The 18,674-nt window shown below is 41.3% G+C and overlaps 1 protein-coding gene across 1 annotated transcript in view; it reads left to right on the top strand.

The window, feature by feature from the left end:
• COL4A4 (collagen type IV alpha 4 chain) overlaps positions 1-18,674 on the top strand; it is a 72,335-nt gene that overhangs the window by 36,640 nt on the left and 17,021 nt on the right. The window contains exons 23-36 of the mRNA XM_044432834.1: positions 82-188; positions 1,796-1,979; positions 3,329-3,397; positions 5,049-5,156; positions 6,462-6,680; positions 7,787-7,948; positions 9,355-9,525; positions 9,873-10,016; positions 11,556-11,663; positions 12,362-12,543; positions 14,402-14,465; positions 15,059-15,133; positions 16,078-16,185; positions 16,642-16,749. Of these exons, the coding sequence (XP_044288769.1) occupies positions 82-188; positions 1,796-1,979; positions 3,329-3,397; positions 5,049-5,156; positions 6,462-6,680; positions 7,787-7,948; positions 9,355-9,525; positions 9,873-10,016; positions 11,556-11,663; positions 12,362-12,543; positions 14,402-14,465; positions 15,059-15,133; positions 16,078-16,185; positions 16,642-16,749 (1,809 nt within the window). The remainder of the gene's footprint in view (positions 1-81; positions 189-1,795; positions 1,980-3,328; positions 3,398-5,048; positions 5,157-6,461; positions 6,681-7,786; positions 7,949-9,354; positions 9,526-9,872; positions 10,017-11,555; positions 11,664-12,361; positions 12,544-14,401; positions 14,466-15,058; positions 15,134-16,077; positions 16,186-16,641; positions 16,750-18,674) is intronic.

Below are 18,674 nucleotides of genomic sequence, written 5' to 3'. Positions count from 1 at the left end.
AAGCATTCCAGAAGCCACATACAGAAAGCATGCAAATATATTCTTCAGATATGGAGTGTAATCTTTTCATTATTTTAAAAGGAATAAAAGGACAAAGAGGTGCCCAAGGAGAGCCTGGATTTCCTGGAAAAAATGGCATTCCTGGCAAGAATGGAGCCCCAGGATTGCCTGGTGAAAAGGGGGTTCAAGTATGTCTGACCATCTTCTTTGTCTTTCATTATAAATCAAATTCTCATTTATTTTCTAGAAATGAAGAAGCAAACTAGTAGCTGAACAACTGTTTCATCTTGAGTACATTTGTGCATATTTGGAAGTTCAGCAGGAAGAACTGCTGGAAGAAGAAAAATATTCTAGTTTGTAAAGGATTGGAAAAGAGCAAAAAAAAAAAAAAACGGGCTTCAGCTTCAGTTTGATTTCCAGCACACTGACCAATTTGCTTGCTCACCTATAACTGACACTGTTCAAAGGGATGGTTTTGGTCTTTAAGGACACAGTCCTACAGGGATACTCATAATACTCAGAGAACATAGAGGATTGTGGGCATCCTAGGCAATGCTTCTGCTGCTCTTCAGGCAAGCTCATGGTTCATTTCAGCCATCAAACTATGGAAGAGAGACTATGTTGTACCTTGGTAGCACCCATCTTGTTTCTTCCCCAGCCCCTAAACCCCTTTTCTGAGGTTCTGCCTTCAAAGAGGCAGTTAGCACATTTCTTTTCATGCTTGCTGTGAGGATGGAGAAGGGCACTGTGCACACAGATCCTCAGTGCTGAGGTAGAAGTGATTTTCTGACCTTGGTGCTGGGAAGCCAAACAACCCAGCGATACACTAGAGGCTGCGTAGGGGCCACAGAATCCAGGTAACCACAATAAATCCAGGAGAACCTCCAAGCTGCATGCCTTATCTTTTAGGAGACATGCAACATTCTCAAGGACAGTTTGATCACCACTTACAAAGCAGATGAAGCTCCTGTTATAGTACTCATCTTGTCTCAATTCAGGTTTAGTTTGTTGGTATTCATCCAGTCCATTACCCTACTCAGGCCTTCCACATTAGCACTACCTTCCATCTACTTGATTAAATGGAGAGGTAGAGCTTGGGGGTCATCCCCATATTGATGGCACCTCAGTTCACATTCGCATGTGACCCAGTAACTTCATATAGATATTAAATATCATGTGATATTAAACAGCCTGTGGACCAAATTCCTTTTTTATCTGTAGGAACTAAGAAGAAGCTGCTAGGATAGGGCTGAGTTCCTTATAATGTCAGGATTCTGTCCTGTAGGCAATCCAAGGAATTGTAGGCAGAAATTGAGGATGTTGTACCACCACCACTCAAATTTGCCCACAAAAGAAAAAAAAGTAGAGAGAGAGCCACTAGATGAAAAAAAGCCCTTTAACAACAATAGGCATGTATCAGTTAAAAGTGACCGCCAGCCACAGTAGAAACTTTCTGATCTATTGTGATTGCACAGTTGTCTGAGCGCCACTGGATCCTGCTGGTGTGATCCATATGAAGGGTTGCCTTGTTTAGGCCTTGACATCGCCTTCTTTCCCTCCCTCCGGAGCTGAGTCTGATACAGGAACTATTTTGAGTTTGTCATTGTTGAAGTTATCCTGCATCACTGGACTATCACAAATGCAACAGTGCTCTGAATCAGCTGGAAAACTGTTGTTTCCCCAAGGGCTGCATTTCCATGAGAGTTGACTGCATCTAGATAGGACTTGGAATCTGTTTGAATGCAGTGCTGCTTAATTATTGATCACTTCCTATATTTGTATTAATTATTGGCAGGGTGATGATGGAAGAGGTATTCCAGGTGATAAAGGATTCTCTGGGCCACCTGGACTTCCTGGTTCAAGAGGGCCCATGGGACCACCAGGTTTTGGAATTCAGGGCCCTCAAGGTGTCCAGGGTCTACCAGGAAATCCTGGAAACCCTGGTATGAGAGGACCACCTGGCCCAAAGGGTCAGAAAGGTAATGTCGCTAACACGGAAAACAGTCAAAGAAACATGGCTCATTGAGGTGGTGTATTCTGTACAGTGCCCTAGTGAGAATAAAACGTCTCTACATTATATGCAGGTTTACTCTGTGTTTACCAGTGTGACCATTCAGCGGGTGGTGACCTGGCACCCATAAGCACCCTTTCAAGAGCAAGGCTTAGGGCAGCACGTCAACTGCCACTGCTGAAAGTAAAATAAACTTGGTCCCCAAGCATACTCGACTCCTTGGGAACAACTGGCCAAGGATCCTACTGGGGTCTTATGTGGGCTTCTTTGCAAACCCTTTAGGGGACCACAGTTAGGTTACAGGCTTTACTCAGATCATTCTGTGTAATATGGTTGTCAACTCAGCATCAGTATGAGTGATAATATGGAAAACATCTTTGTGAGCCTCCCACTTTGTACCCCCAAAGTACACAGTCTGGGTTTTAGTAAAACAGGGTAACGGGATTAATGAAAAATAAATAATAGGAAAAAGTGTTGTCAGATTCAAAGCACTAAGGGGGACTTCAATGGCAAACAACAACAGAAAATCCAGTCTACCTAGCACTGCCTGTGCTAAGCTGTCTACCTAGTTCTTTGAGCACCCATGGTCTTGGTGGAGAAGTTCTCCTGGTACCTGTGTCAGGTCTTCCCCCGATTTTGAGGAAAACTACCTCTAGCACTTGTACTGGAGGAAAACCTTGGTGAAATCTCCTTGGATGCTTGCCTCAAGCTCTTCCACTTCCTGGGAGAGTTGCCCTTAGTGCTGCTAGAGATAAAGACCCCCAACTTCCTTTCCCAGTGGAATATATCTCCTTGCCTGGGTGGAGATTCCAGAAGAATATCTTGTTGACTGCTGACTATCCAGTAATCTCTCATCCCTTGCTTTGATGTGAAATTAGAAGTTTCTTCATTTTTAGGCACCTGAGCAATTTGCTAGTCAATAGATTTGCTAAGAAAAGACACTTGACCTTTTATGACTTCAGTCAGAGCATCTGAATTGCAATGCTGTCATTCAAATGGCCTGGCCTTTAAGCTTTGACAGAGACAACTGATTGAGAAAGGTAGATATCCTTTCCTTGAACCCTGGTAAAATGGTCTAGCTAAAGGGGCCTTTCCAAGCCATCTGTAGTAGGGACATACTCCCAAATATGTGTGCCTAGGATTGCAGTCTTAATTTTTCTTTGGGACAATTGCAAGAAAAAAATCTTTTTGCTGTCATGATTACAGGGCACTGAAAGTTTACAACTAGTTTTCAGTCAGTTAATAGAACTTCTGATGAGTCAATTGCTTAGGAGAATCACATAAATATTAGAAATTGCATTTCTTTTTTGCTTCTAGGTGGCATTAGTCCATATGCAACAGGATATCCTGGGCATCCAGGTGAACCTGGTTTAAAAGGCATAGCAGGTACAACTACAGAAGTGAAGTTTTATTCCTTGCAAAGAAGCAGCAGACTTCAAATTATATAGAAGTAAATCAGACCACTGTAATCAAAACTTATAAAGTATGGGGTAAGAAGTCTCAATATTAGAACAATGAGGCAAAGGCAAGATCATCCTCAACAATAGCCAAGAATTTCAAGCTGAACTAGATCACTCCCTGACATTCTATGTTCTAATTTGCACCAATAGTGAAAAATTAAATTGTGTCACTTTATAAGGCTGTGTCAGTGGGAATCAAGTCTTGTGGTATCATAACAAGAGAATTTAAAACAACAACTAAATTTTGTTTTAAACCAGAGTTTCAGAAGCATTTTGACGTTGCTGTACCAAAATAATATATTCTGTACTGCTTCACTAAATATTGTAGCAAAACTATGATTTGGTGCTATATTTTTTTCTCCACACACACCCAAAGGTTGACTTAAATGTCTCCATATTTGATTTCATAAAATTCTTATTATGAACGTAGTAGTAGTAGTAGTATTTTGTTGTGAGGACCTTTACAAATTTTGCTACTTTTGGATGGCTTTCAAATGCTAAGAAGGTGTAGAGATGTTACTGAGTTTTCATTGCAGCTACTTTAGGACAGAGGTGGGGAACCATTGGCCCTCCAAAGTTTGTTGGACTACTGCTCCCATAATTCCAGAGCATTGCCCATACTGGCTGAAGCTGATGGGCACTGAAGTCCATCAACACTTGGAAAACCATAGGCTCCCCATTGCTGCTTCATAAGGATGGTTCATTATACCAGCCATTCCATTTCTTATTTTGTGGATCCAGAATGTATATTTTTCAGGAAAATTGCAAATTCTTAACACAGCAAGAGACAGATGCAGTTAACACTTAAGATGATTCATGCCATTTGATTGTGTAATCCTGTAACATTAAATGAGGATTGCTCAGATTTCTGGTCATTTAACTTTTAAAAAATGCCACAGATCTGTAGATGGGGGTGTAGTAAATCTACTTGCCACAAGTGCAGACAAAGTGACAAGGTAGCTAATTGAAGAAATTAGTCACAAGATGAATTGAATTAGCAGCATCCACACAAATACTTCTTAATGCAACCTGTGTATTTTTAAAATAGATCCTTCTAATTTTTTTATTTATTCTATAGACAAATAAGTATTCTGTACCAAATCATGCACAAGTGGTTACCTGGTTACCTGAAGGAGCGCTTACATGCCCGGCCGCCCCCTGAGATCAGCGAAAGAGGCCCTTCTCCGGGAACCCTCCGTGAAAGAAATTAGGAGGTTGGGTACTCGGAGGAGGGCTTTCTCTGCGGTGGCGCCTAAGTTATGGAACACGCTCCCCAGAGAGGTCCGCCTGGCGCCGTTATTTGTTTTTCGGCGCCAGGCGAAGACCTTTTTATTCAAGCGGCATTTTAACTGTTAGTATTACTAGATGTTATCTGGCCAGGGCGGCTTATTTTATATTGTATTTTTGTATTTTTAATTTAATGTTTATATTTATTGTAATTTATATTATAATTACTTTTAATTTATGGTTGTAAGCCGCCCCGAGGCTTTGGCGAATGGGGCGGCATAAAAATGTTTTAATAAATAAATAAATAAATAAATAAATAAAATAAGTCTGTATTCTGTCTTTCTATTCAGGTCCAAAAGGAGTACAAGGTGAACCTGGGCAATGTGGTCCCAATGGTTTTGATGGCCCCAAAGGTCAACAAGGCAGACCGGGAAGATCTGGCAACCCTGGTCCAGAAGGTAAGTAAAAAGAGGGTAGGGGACTTTTCTCAAATATGGACATTCAAGAACTGTAATACAGGAACCAGTGTATATAACCCTCAAATATTATTTACTTCCCACAGTACTTTGTGAAAACCATAAACCTTTACTGCAGATAGAATTGTTGTTGTTAGTCACAAAGTTGTGTCCATCATGACCCCATGGACAACATTCCTTCAGGCTCTCCTGTCCTCCACCATCCCTCAGAGTTCACCCAAGCTCACACCCACTTCCCCACGGACTCCATCTAGCTATCTCAACCTCTGTCATTCCCTTCTCCTTTTGCCGTCAATCATTCCCAGCATCAGGGACTTCTCCAGTGAGTTGTTCCTTCTCATTAGGTGGCCAAAGTATTTCAGTTTCATCTTCAGTATCTGGCCTTCTAAAGAGCAGTCAGTGTTGATTTCCTTTAAGATTGACGGGTTTGATCTCTTTGCAGTCCAAGGAACTCTCAGGAGTCTGCAGATAGAGTAGTTATAATTAAAATCAGTTCTAGGGAGAAATTGTAGCACATGCTTTCTGTCTATAAGGTTCTCTGCTCAGCTGCCAACAAATCTGGTTAAAATTTTCAAAACTCAAAATTAATCCATTTGTAAGTCAGATCTGGCATGTTCTACATTTTCAATGTATAATTTGAATATAGATTCACAGAACTTTGACCAATTTTGTAATTCAAATTTATTTAATTTATTTGGGTGGAGGAGTTGTCCTGTTTAGCTTCCGTATAGCCTGAAGTGTCTGATCTTGCCTAACCTTGGAAGCTAAGTAGAGTCAGGCCGGGTTGAAATCAGGATGGGTGACTTGAGTCCTGCATTGAGAAAGCAGTTGGACCCAATGGCCTGCTGGGCCACTTCCAACTGTACGATTCTATGAGAAATGATCTTAGTAAATACACAATAATGCAGGGTGTCCATAGGCTTGCTAGCAATTTCTTCTTTGTTAGGAACCACTCAAATTGTTCTTAATATTCTGCATTATTTAGATTAAATTCTCAGGGATTAGACACATTAATGGAGAATAGGTCTGTTAGTTGTGAAGGCAAAATTGAACCTCCACATTCATACACTGTTTGCCTCTCCATTTATCCCATTGTTCAGGGACAAACAATGGAGGCAAACTATTCCTTTAACTTTTTGCTATGGGCTTGTCATAAGAATCTGGATGGTCACTGTGTGAAGCTGGAGACTGGATGTCTGATCCAGCAGGGCTCTTTTTACATTCTTAATTTACACATACATCAGTAACAGGTGAAATTCCATGTTATCTCATTTTCATTATTCACAGGTTTTAGGGGTGAGACTGGTGATCCAGGTGAAAGAGGTGAAAGAGGTCCAAGCATCGATGGTGCTCCAGGGTTGCCAGGCCCTCCGGGACTTAAAGGTCCAAAAGGTGTTGCAGGGGACATCAGTTATGGTCCTCCTGGAGACCCAGGTGATACAGGCCTTCCAGGCTTGCCAGGTTTACCAGGCATAAGAGGTGACCCAGGTTTTGCTGGGCTTCAAGGTATGGGGCACACTTATGTACATTCATTCTGTATTTCTTTGGATTTGTTCCTGATGATTGACTGGCCATAAGCAGCTTTGGATCCCTGAACTATGATTGGGCATGGGGGAGGGGCAGCATGAAAATATAAATGAATAAATTATTTCTAGTAAAAGTGGTTGAAAGGTGCAAAAGACCACATGCAAAGGTGTCCACAAACTCAAACAACACAAAAAGCTCTGCCGATTATGTTATTTGTGCATAGTGTTACTGGGTGGCACTATAGGGATGGGGCACTTTCCTGAAAGTGGCTGCACAGCCACTTCTGCAAATACAACTTTAAACACCAGAGAGTCATTTTGGCTAATGGGTGGGCTAAAAATCTAATCCACAACAACAGCAACAACTTTAACCGGGGGGGGGAGGGGTAGAACGAGAATGAGAACGAACCATATAAGAAAAAGCAGCAGATAACATTATCAACAAATCTGCATTCCTTGAGGCATAGCTGCATTTATATAGATCTTCTGCAGTATATTTCAGCATGCTGATAGCATTACCACTATTATGAAAGATTTCGGGTGGGGGGCAGAAGTGGTACAAAGCCAGAACATGAAGCCACTCTAGGATGCATTTGGTCATAGTGTCACAATAGAGCACAAGGAAGTGAGAAATGTCCTCTTAAACTCAGGAAAGAAGAGAAGACTATAATGCCAATTAATGTGGTGAACAAGGAATAAGGTATCTCCAGGCATGGAATCAGAGTGAGGTAATACAAGTGCCACCGCAAAATGGCTGTTGTGAGGTCTATGGCTAGCCACATTTTGGAAACACTTCCCAATGTCACTGCCTCGCCCTATGCACGCACTTTCCCTCTGATTGCTTTTCTCTCCTTTCTTGCTATGGTTGACTACCATAACATTTTGACAGATTTTGTGTCCACTGGCTCATTATTATGGGGGAATGGAACAGAGGGGACCCAGAGGCCTTGTAGGTGGCATGGAATATTTCTAGAGGGACATGGCACCTGCTGTGTGGGATCTTTTTCTTAAACATTTCTGGGAAAGGCTATTGTTTCATTTCGTTTGGTTTTTTTGCTTTTGGCTTACAATGTAATATCCGTGCAGGTCAGCCTGGCATACCAGGATTTCCAGGAGCTAAAGGTCTTAGAGGAAGAAAAGGTGACTTCGGTGTCATGGGAGATCCTGGCTCTCCTGGACCGGCTTGTGACAAAATTTTGCAGGGGCCACCAGGACCTCCAGGCTCTTTTGGACCACCAGGCTTGATGGGTAAGCATATCATAACTAAAAAACTTATCTATTAGTGCTGGGGCTGGAGCAAATATGTCCATATGTTTTCTGTGAATAAATAGTGCCTGTCATGTTGAGTCAACAAGAAGTTCTTGGCACCATGTCGTGGTGGTGACTGCAGTGTTATAGTCAGCAAGTTGAGGGCAACTTGGGGCTGCCATTTTAAATTTCCCATAACGTCTTCAATGTAGCTTTGTACCAGGGCAGGGCCTGAAGGATGAGCTCTCCTGGGGTTTTGGATCACAGCCAGCATGGGCAATGGTTGAGGATTAGACAAGCTGTAGCTCAAAACATCTTGAGGCCACTGTGTTGTCTACACCTCTCCGAAGCATTGGGGGAAAGGGTGACTCCAAATTGCCTGGTGTGGGCGTCCCAGGGCCATTGTCAGTCTATGTGTGGACTCTGCCAGGGTTCTCCAGAGCTGTCATCTGCCCACAGGTGTGACTCTTAGCACAAACAGCAATCAGTGGAATTTTATTCTAAACAAACTTTCATGGGGTCTTCTAATTCAAATGTGTATTCATTTGTTTTTAATTCAGGGTGGTGTCTAGTATCCTATTAGTGCTGATTTAAGGAACTGAGCATATGCAGTTTGGGGATGGAGGTGCCTTCTGCTTTGTGGTCCTTCACAACAAGCAGCAGGTCCAGATATAACATGGGAATCCATTGCTACATTTAAAAGAAATTAAAGGGCTTCCTTGCACTGGCCTTGCATGCAGAAGTACATTGGTTAAAACTGCAGTGGTGCCCAGCATGTTATAGATACCTCTCTGCGTATATCATGGGTCCTCAAACTACAGCCCAGGGGCTGGATCTGGCCTGCCATGCCCATTTATGTGGCCCGCCGTGCCCATTTGGACCTGCCACGCCCACATGCATGCCCACCACTGCCCACCTTGCCCTGCATGCAGGGAGGCAGCGGTTTGATCACTTGGAGAAAACGACCTCCAAGCGAGCAAGCTGCTGCCTCGTTCATCTGCCTTGTGGTGTGTACCTGCCTGTGTCTCCCCTCACACCCTGCCCCCACACCAGCCTGCACGCACCACTGGCACCTTTCAACTGGCCCCCCCCGGTGAAAAAGTTTGAGGACCCCTGGTGTATATGGTTGGGACTGTAGAAAGCCCTGAAGAGTAGGGCTTTCTGAAACCCTTTCAGAAAGGGTTTTGCGAAGATCAGGTTATCAGTGGGAGGACACTTGCAACATTTTATTTACAAAACCCTGTTTTTTCAAACTTTCAAAACAAGTCTCATATCCTTATCCAGTCCTGTCATATCCAAGCATTATGAGTACAGGGGAGCAAATTGAAGGTCTTCAGAAAAGCACCAGTTTGCATGGACTTCTGAAAGATTTGGGCACTATGGTTTGCTGCATGTTTCCTTCTCAGGGTTACGGGGCATCAAAGGTCCACAAGGCGATATGGGTGCACCAGGTCCAGCTGGAATGAAAGGCATGCCAGGACTTCCTGGAATACAAGGGCCAAATGGGCGTCCAGGTTTAAGAGGAAATCCAGGTCTTCTAGGAGAAAATGGATTACCAGGCCTTCCAGGACAAAAAGGTATAGGTTCAAGTAAACAAAACTGTCCTTATTACATTTCAATTCATGTATCTCTATAGCACTTACAGTATCTGTTTTCATATTTCTTTGACTTTTAGAAGCCAGGAGGTGGGCCAGTCAGGACTTGGACTCATGATTAGTATGACCATGTGTACTCTCTTTCTAGTGTTAAGGCTTTAGAAACTCCAGTGTCAAGCTTTCGCTTGCTCTCACAGCTAAAAATTGAAGGACCACTAAAACAAAGGACCTTTAATTCCCAGTTTAAGGTTCATCGCTCTCTTTGATATAAATCTAATAATTCAGTCCATCAGTATTCAATTGCAGTGTACACTAATATTTCTTTACAGGGAGCAAAGGATTACAAGGCATGCAAGGTTTCCCAGGACTCCCAGGAAATGAAGGAGAAATGGGAGCTCCTGGTATGAAAGGTGAAGAAGGACAAACAGGTCAGCATGGTCCTCCAGGAGAATATGGAGTTAGGGGCTCCAAAGGTATGTGTAGTGATTCCTGTACTTATGTGTAACTGCCTCCTGAACTAATTTTATTGGCATATAGTGTGATCTGTCTCCCAGTCAGATTTTAGTAGCTGTTAATATTTATTTTCCTGGGCTCCAAGAAATTAAAAGACGCTTGCTCCTGGGGAGGAAAGCTATGGCAAATCTAGATAGCATACCAAAAAGCAGAGACATCACCCTGCCGACAAAAGTGTGTATAGTCAAGGCTATGGTTTTCCCAGTTGCAATGTATGGCTGTGAAAGTTGGACCATAAGGAAGGCTGAGCGCCGAAGAATTAAGGCCTTTGAATTGTGGTGCTGGTGGAGACTCCTGCGAGTCCCTTGGAGTGCAAGGCAATCAAACCGGTCAGTCCTAGAGGAGATCAACCCTGACTGCTCTTTAGAAGGCCAGTTCCTGAAGATGAAACTCAAATACTTTGACCACCTAATGAGAAGGAAGGACTCCCTGGAGAAGAGCCTAATGCTGGGAACAATAGATGGCAAAAGAAGAAGGGGATGGCAGAGGAGGAGGTGGCTAGATGGAGTCACTGAAGCAGCTGGTGTGAGCTTGAGTGGATTCTGGGGGATGGTGGAGGACAGGAAGGCCTGGAGGAATGTTGTCCATGGGGTCGCGATGGGTCGGACACAACTTCACAACTAACAACAGTTTTTCAACAGGTAGTATACCTGTTTCCGTCAACCTGCACGATGGAGGATCTGATGTTAGCTGCTCCAAGTGCCCCTGATATTGCCCAATATTGGGTGAAAATTATCTGATCTGTTAATATGAACTTACTTTCCATATTGGAATTTATACAGATTTATACATAGACTGCAGGCTTATGGGTATTTATGCATATGCATTTTATATATAGGCTACTGCTTTCATTTCATGTTATGGCCATTTTATTATATTTGTGGTGCTTCTGACACACATAAAGAAAAGACCTGCTTGCTGCCATCTCAAATGCCACAACTCAGCAGTGGAGCAGGATGTGTGTGCTTGGCTTTGGCAGCTTGCTTCTCTGTTGGTGTTGTCAGGGCCCCTTGCAAATGGTGCTCTTTGTGACATATTAGGAGAAGGCATCCAGGTAAGACTGGCAGCTTGGGAGGTTAACCACAGGCAAGTATTGCAGCTGCTGGGCCCTGACTTGAGAGAGTGGATATGAGAGGGCAGAGCTCAGGGAAATGCTCTCACTCCTGCCTCCATTGTCTGCTGCCTGAGATGGCCACCACATTTTGCCTGATGAATTGACTCTGTGGTTAGTCATCCTTCGATTGCAGCCTCACTACACTGGGGCCCAGAATTATTCAGGGATGCAAACTCCTCCTGCAGCTGTTTTGATCAGCACTTCTCTTCAGGATGCTGAAAGAGAAACTAATTAAAAGGAATCCTTAGAAAGGTCGAACTAATATTTAAAATATGTTCAAAGTGGTGAAGATTTAGGCTTTAGACAGGATCCCAGTGGCTTGGTTGGGTGACTTTGAAGCTATGATGTCATGAGCTGCTTACATTCAATATGTTGTACTTCTAAGGTGTAACAGGACCTCAAGGGGATGATGGCCGCATTACTGTGTTGGCAGAGAAAGGACAGAAAGGGGAGCCGGGCCTTGCTGGTGACAATGGCTTACAAGGAATGCAGGGTAAACAAAGATTTTATTTTTTTAAGTTAGACAGGAGTGAATAATGAGAGAGTCAGTGTGACATGTGGTTAGAGTGCTGAACTGCAGACCTGGAAGATCCAGGTTCCTGTCCCTACTGATAATTCTGAACTTAAGCTGAGTTTTTAAAATTCCTTTCCCAGTAAAAGTTTACTGGAATTAAAGGCTGACCAACATTTACTTTGGTTAATTAGCAGTGAATTGATCAGTAAATTACTAACCACTGTTAAATAATCAATTACTTTATTATTTGAGATGTATGTGCATTTTTCATATAAGCAACACTCCAGGAGATTTGGTACAGCTTTTCTCATTGGTATTCAGTGAGGTCAATATAAATACAGAGTATTACAAAATTTAATACACATTAGCTACTGAACAGACTTCAGCATGACTTCAGTACCAGTGCACTTCAACAAAAACCCTGCTTGAAAGTTCAACTAAACAAAAAATACTTAAGCCCTTGTGAGTCATGACTGCATATTTTATTTTATTCAAGCTGTCATTGCATGCCATGAAACAAAACATTTTTGCTGCACAATATCCTCACAGTTTCCTTTTGATTTCAGCTTTTGTAGCTTTTCTGATATTGTTTGTTTCAAGGAAAGTTGCATCTGTTTGTTTAAAGATTGTACTTTAAAAATGTAGCAATATATAAAAAGCCTTTGAAATGATTTTAGGTGATAAGGGCAGCCCTGGATTCAGAGGAATCCCAGGATTACCAGGAAGAAGTGCCCTTCCAGGAATGCGAAAAGGTGAACCAGGTGATGTGGGGCAGGTTGGTTTTCCAGGGCTACCGGGCTTCCCAGGGCCTCCAGGTTTGAGAGGAATAACAGGTTTTCAAGGACAACAAGGTGACCAGGTATGCTGAAAATACCGGGCTTGAAAGTCTTATGTTTTGCTAACAGTTATACTTATTTTTAGATTCCAATTTAACCTTAGTGCACTCTTCTGTTCAAAACAGCCTTACTGTGCTGTTTTGGACCATCTATTTTAACTGTAGTTTGTATACTGGAATACCTGTCCCACAGTGTTAGCCCTATGTTTTGGCAGTGTAAGTAAGCTGCTTCATTCAAAATGTGATGGGTGCCTTACAAGGGCAGCAAACTGTAAAGTTATTTAGCCTGAAGCATTATGCACAATAGGAGCAAGCCCCAGTGAAATGGCTGAAGGTGGCCGGAGCATTTGCTCTGCTCCTGGCAACATGGCATTTTGAGGTAGGCCCTCTCTGTTCAAGTAATCTGGAACAATAGTTTCTATAGGAAGGATCAGAAAGAGGGAGCAGCTGGTTAGGAATAGTTAAAGTCATTTCTAAATACTATGTTTATATTGTTGCTCTTTACATGCAAACCATTTTGCATTATCAAAGATTATGATTTGACTTGTAAAACACAAATGTCTTTTAGTTTTAAAACTGGGAGAGGTTTGGAGACACAAATGCTGTAAATTTTATCTCATTTGAATAAATGCTAGAAAATTGTCGGCAAAAATATAAGTTTATATTCTATATTCTAAATCCATGAATATTAGAACCAAGGCAAAAGCAAGTGGCAGGGATTCAAAACACAGGTTGCATATCAAGAGAGAGAAGAAGAAATCAGACAAAACAACTCTACCTTTTCTATATTTTGGAACTCCTGTCACCTGTCCCAGCTTTGATGTTGATGATAATTCTAGATATTTACCTGGCTATTCTGTTAACTAAAAATCTGAACTGATATTTATTAGAGAAAATATGCCCCATTGAGTATTAACTGTCTGGCATATTAGACTTTCTTGAGGTTATTACATAATGGGAATACTTTTCCCTTGAGATATATCCTAAATCTTTAACTATGAGTTTGTTGATTAAGGAGATTTCATGGGACATTGGTAGAAGGGTATCCTTATCATTAGGTAGAATAAATATACCTAAAATGAATGTAATATCTCAGATTGTTTAGGTTTTACATGGCAATCTTTCATTCATACTTGGCAAGTATTTTCAGATGCTTAATGTTTTTTTCCACACATTTTAAAGAGAATTCATTCTGTCATGAATATGCTTGAAAAGGATGAAACTTTTGATTGTAGATTAGATTTGGCTTCCCACACATTCATTATATCATCAGGTTTATCTGATTCTTGTCTTTTCTACTTTGACCAGACTCCTCTTCCTGGTCAGTTTGGAATCTTCAGGTTTGATTCCTCTACCCAGATGGATTGCATTGGCTTCTCACTATACTAAAACAGATTCTAGAGTTCTAGAACTGCTTTCTAGAGTTATGGCATCTAGAGAGGTGTGGTGCACGTTGACATGTTGATTGCAATTTGACTTATTCTCATATGCAAAATTAACTCTATGGGGAAATCTAGTCTTAAAGATTGGTAAGAAATATGTGTTTAGTAGACTTAGATAGACAGGCTGATTTTTACTTTGAATCAGCTTGTAGATTCTGATGATAACTTGTCATTTTCCACTTTGCATGTTTAATCAAACATTAAAACAATAAGGCAATACAGCAATAAAATATAATAAAATAATCAGCTATAGTTTGCAAAGCTAGCAGGTAGGGAAGCATGGATAAACAACTGAGCTTAAAGTTTTTAATGGAAACTCTCCACACTGGAATCCTTCCTGATCTCAGTGGGGAGATCATTCCATATAAAAATTCCTAAAATGAGAAGGATTATGCATAAATTTGATGTATAATAATGGTCACATATTTTCTTTTAATTAGGGTGAACAAGGATTATCAGGGATTCCAGGAAACCCAGGACTAAATGGTGCAAAAGGATCTAAAGGTAATGATAAAATGGCAATACATTGAACAAATTCATAAGAATTATTCAGGTTTATGTGTATGCATTAGAAAAATAAATGTATAATGAGACAGCCAAGTTTAGATGATGTACATAATTAAGGAGAAATATTATAAAACATCAGGAAATGTTATTGAAAGTTTTTATGATTAAAGCAGATTGCGATTAGATTAACAGCACAATCCTATGCATAGAAATTGAATCTATGCAGGAGAGTGTTCTTTTGCAAAATTAAATAATTAAATTGAAACAGGAATCCAAATTTGTAAATGGTGTTCATAGGGATGACTAACAGCTCACTTGCCTTTCTTCATTCTGATCATTCCATCCAACAAACATGGATAGCTGTTTTAACAGTCTTTTGGTTGCAGATAGTCAGAAACTTACTCTTCTGACTAAAAAGTTATCTTTTAAAGGACCTAATATATTTTAAATGACTTCAAGATTACAGCCAATGAAGCTGTTAGAAACTTCAAATGGTTGCAGATGCAGAACAAGTGTGGATGTTGGTGTTGACAAATCCAGTAGGGGCAGTTCTTCCTCACAAAAGCAATCTCCACTTTGAATGTTTGCAGGTAGCAGAGGTGACCCAGCCATTAACCAAATCCAGCCTGGTAAGAAAGGTCCTTCAGGAGATCTAGGATTGCCAGGTGATAATACTTTCAGTTTTCTCAACAAAGATGTGTTAGTTAAATAAAATGCCTTTGTTCATTTTTAGCATATTTTTCACTCACTCAGGGCTCTGTTTCATCATGTTACACGCTCATGAGGAGACTTCCTAAATGCCAAGCATTTCTTTTTAAAGGACCCCCCCCCCCACTAGCCTGACTCTTGAGAGGATGACTCAGGGGCTAGATGGCTATGAGCATCCCTTTCTGCTTAAGAAATTTGAGCTTCTTGTGGATGCAGATCTGAAGTCACCATCCCTGAGGAACCAAGACCATGTTCTCTGAGGCAAGCTGTTCCATGAGGATGTCTGGCTCTGGAGTTGCAAGTTCTTCCTCCTAAGAGGAACTTCCCAAGGAGGTCATGTTAGAGGGACGCATTCCAATGTAGTATCCATCTCTGATACTACTTTAGGGCCCAGGCATATTGTGGGAAATTGAAGACTGCAGTGGCCGTGTCCATCCAGCTCAGATCTTCACATCCCAGTATAGGTGGGCCTGAGGAGTAATGTGCAGCTTTTTTAGTATAGCCATTTGTCCCCATCACTGCTGCCCACTCTTGCTACACAGTATGGGCATGGGGCTGGGCAGATAACAATGATGCAGGATAGCAGGACTCATCTTAAACCTGGCACTGTTTCTGCTGTGGATATTCAGTTATGCTTACTTTGTTGCTGCCCACATGCATGCCTATTATTACTCAAGCTGTATTCTCCCATGAGCTGATACTGCAATGTAGCATAGGCATTGAGGGGACTGTTACCCAGAGCTCTGCTTCTCACACAGAACAATGCTTCTTGAAATACTAGGCTGAAATGTTTCTGAAAATGAAAAATTCTTTGCTAAATAACGTGTATGAATAGAACTTGCCACTATAGAAATGTGCACTGCTGCACATCTTTTCAATAAAATATGCTTTCTTATTTAAGGAGTTGATGGATTACCAGGAGACCAAGGTATGCCAGGAGTCCAAGGGGGACCAGGAAGACAGGGACTGAAAGGATTACCCGGATATCCAGGAACACCTGGCTTCCCAGGTGAGGTACAACTAAAGAAAGGAACATTGAAGTACTATTAAATAAAACAAGCTATTACAGGTAATAATGCTTGATGTCAGTGAAGGAAGGGCAATTAATAATGGAGCAATGAAACAATAAGAAATTTGAAGGCCATGAGGGGCCTTATTCAAAGAACCATTTTAAGATGTGACAACTAATCAGCTTCTACTACATCACATCAGCAACATATGGCAAAGAAGGCATGCCAAGAGTTCATCCTGGATTGAGCTTTGATATGCTGCTGCTACCATTTGCAAACTGATGTCTGGCAGGTCAAAAGTCAGTCCAGCATGGACACAGTCTTAGTTTTCCGTAATTTCTAGGTACTCCCCTGTACTATGTTTTGAAATAAAAAAGCAAATGGAGACATACAACATCTTAGACAAGGAGTAGGAATTGCTGTTTAATTATGGGAAGTGTCTCTTCCATCTGTAGGTGCTCAGGGAGTGGCAGGCTTTCCAGGAGCTCCAGGTGTACAAGGGGACCATGGACTTCTGGGACCTCCAGGTATGCCTGGATTACCAGGCAGCCCAGGTAGAAAAGGTAAACGTGACATTCTGATGTTTTATGGCATAGGACAGTGAATTGTGTGGACTTAAAGATGGCATATATCATGGACAGTAGAAGTGTAAGACATAAATTTGTATTTTGAAAGGATAGCTTACCAAATTATGAGCGTGCCTTTATTTCTTTGAGAGCAAATTTTCAGACTCTGCATGGATAAACACCACCCCTAAAAGACATTGAGAGAGTTTATTGTGGATGCGTATCCTATCCTTGTTTGGCCCAGAACCACACAATATATAACATAGACACATAAGTTGCAGTCAATCATAGAGATGATTCAAATCTCAAAATCTTAATAAAATGCTTATAAAACTTATACAGTAATTTTTAAAGTGAAGGAACATTCAGACTTGTATATCTGAAATTATGTAACTATATATGGGACTATAACTGTGTATACAGTTATAAAAATAACTATGTATGGGAATGACTTTGAAAATGCCCTTTGGTCAACTGATCCAAAACAGGGCAGCAAGTGTGTTACTGGGGACTGGCTCATGAAAACACACAATGCCAGCCCTCTTCTAAGTACACTGGCTGCTGGTTGAAGTCCAGGCCCGATTCAAAGTGACAGGACTAAAATCCAATGGTTTGAATGGTGTAAATGGCTTCAGGCCAGGTTAACCACCATGGTACTGACTTTGATGGTGTAATCTGATGTACCAAACATTTAGCATGCTTTAAATGTGGGATTGCAATTAGCAATAAAAGATGGTTTGACTTGTTTGATTAGACAAAGATATTGTTGTATATATAACAGTACCACAAGATCACCGTTCAGATGCAAATATCTATACCTCAACATCATCATCATCATTTGTTGCTATTGTCATTATTATTATTATCATTATATTTTATGCTCTTTGACTAAAAGAATACAATTTAAGCATAAAACCATACTAACTGAGCAAACGTATGGCCCCTAGACAGTGTATTGAGGGTCATAGGACCCAACTCCAACACCAAAAAACAGCTGCAACATCACTGTCAGGACTCCACACTTGGCACACTCTCGTCTCATAGTGGGTGCAGAAAGGAGTGTTCCAGGGGGCAAGAAAGGATGGACTTGCACCACCAAGATGCAATGTATCATGGTAGTGATTCAGCCTCCTTTCCTCCTCCTCCAAAGCGCACAGGTAAATGGCCCAAATTGTCTGTCTCACTGCTTTGCTGAGTTGAAGGAATGACGAGGAGGCAACTTTTGACTCTGCGCCCTCCATAAGTTGCCTATAATTCTGCAAGTTTGGAGGGTAACAGACATTCCCACTGTACAGCACCGATATTTTTTTTTAAAGGAACATTGATTTTGATAATTTAGAAATATGCAAATACAACCATTTCTAAAAGCTTTAATAAGATACAATCAATGCATCTGAGACCAATCAAATCTTTCATACTGTCTCCAAAGGCAGTCTTGTGTACAATGCTTTACAGCAAACCTGTCAAGTTGTAATTGAAATATGGATGACTAAAGCTAAATCCGCCTTCTCCAGGTAAGGTTGCAGCTGCATATCATCAGAAGCTAATAAGCAGCACTCCCAGCAGGCACTGCCATCTGAGCATCTGGTGAAAGTTTTGGAAGCCACTTATTTGCTACAGGAGACTTCGACAGCCTCCAAGATCCTTCATTTATTCATTTATTATATTTATAGCCCCTTTTTAACTCCAAGGAACTCAAGGCAGTGAGGTAGTTTATGGAGAGAGTCAGTGCTGGCTGAAAGTCACCCAGTTTACTTTGTGACTCAGTGGGAACTAGAACCTGGATCTGCTAGATCCCAGTCCAAAATCTGACCACTACATGGTACCACATTCCAAGAATTCCTTTTGATACATCTGATCTTGCTGCTTTAAGCAGTTAAGATCAGCAAAGGTCAATCATGCATGTGGTTGTCTCACTTCTT

Source organism: Varanus komodoensis, unplaced genomic scaffold (assembly GCF_004798865.1).
Source record: "Varanus komodoensis strain SLA01 unplaced genomic scaffold, ASM479886v1 scaffold25, whole genome shotgun sequence".
In the NCBI taxonomy this organism is placed as follows: Eukaryota; Metazoa; Chordata; class Lepidosauria; order Squamata; family Varanidae; genus Varanus; species Varanus komodoensis.
The sequence above is the reverse complement of the archived record's forward strand: the minus strand, read 5'-3'. Positions and strand labels throughout refer to the sequence as shown.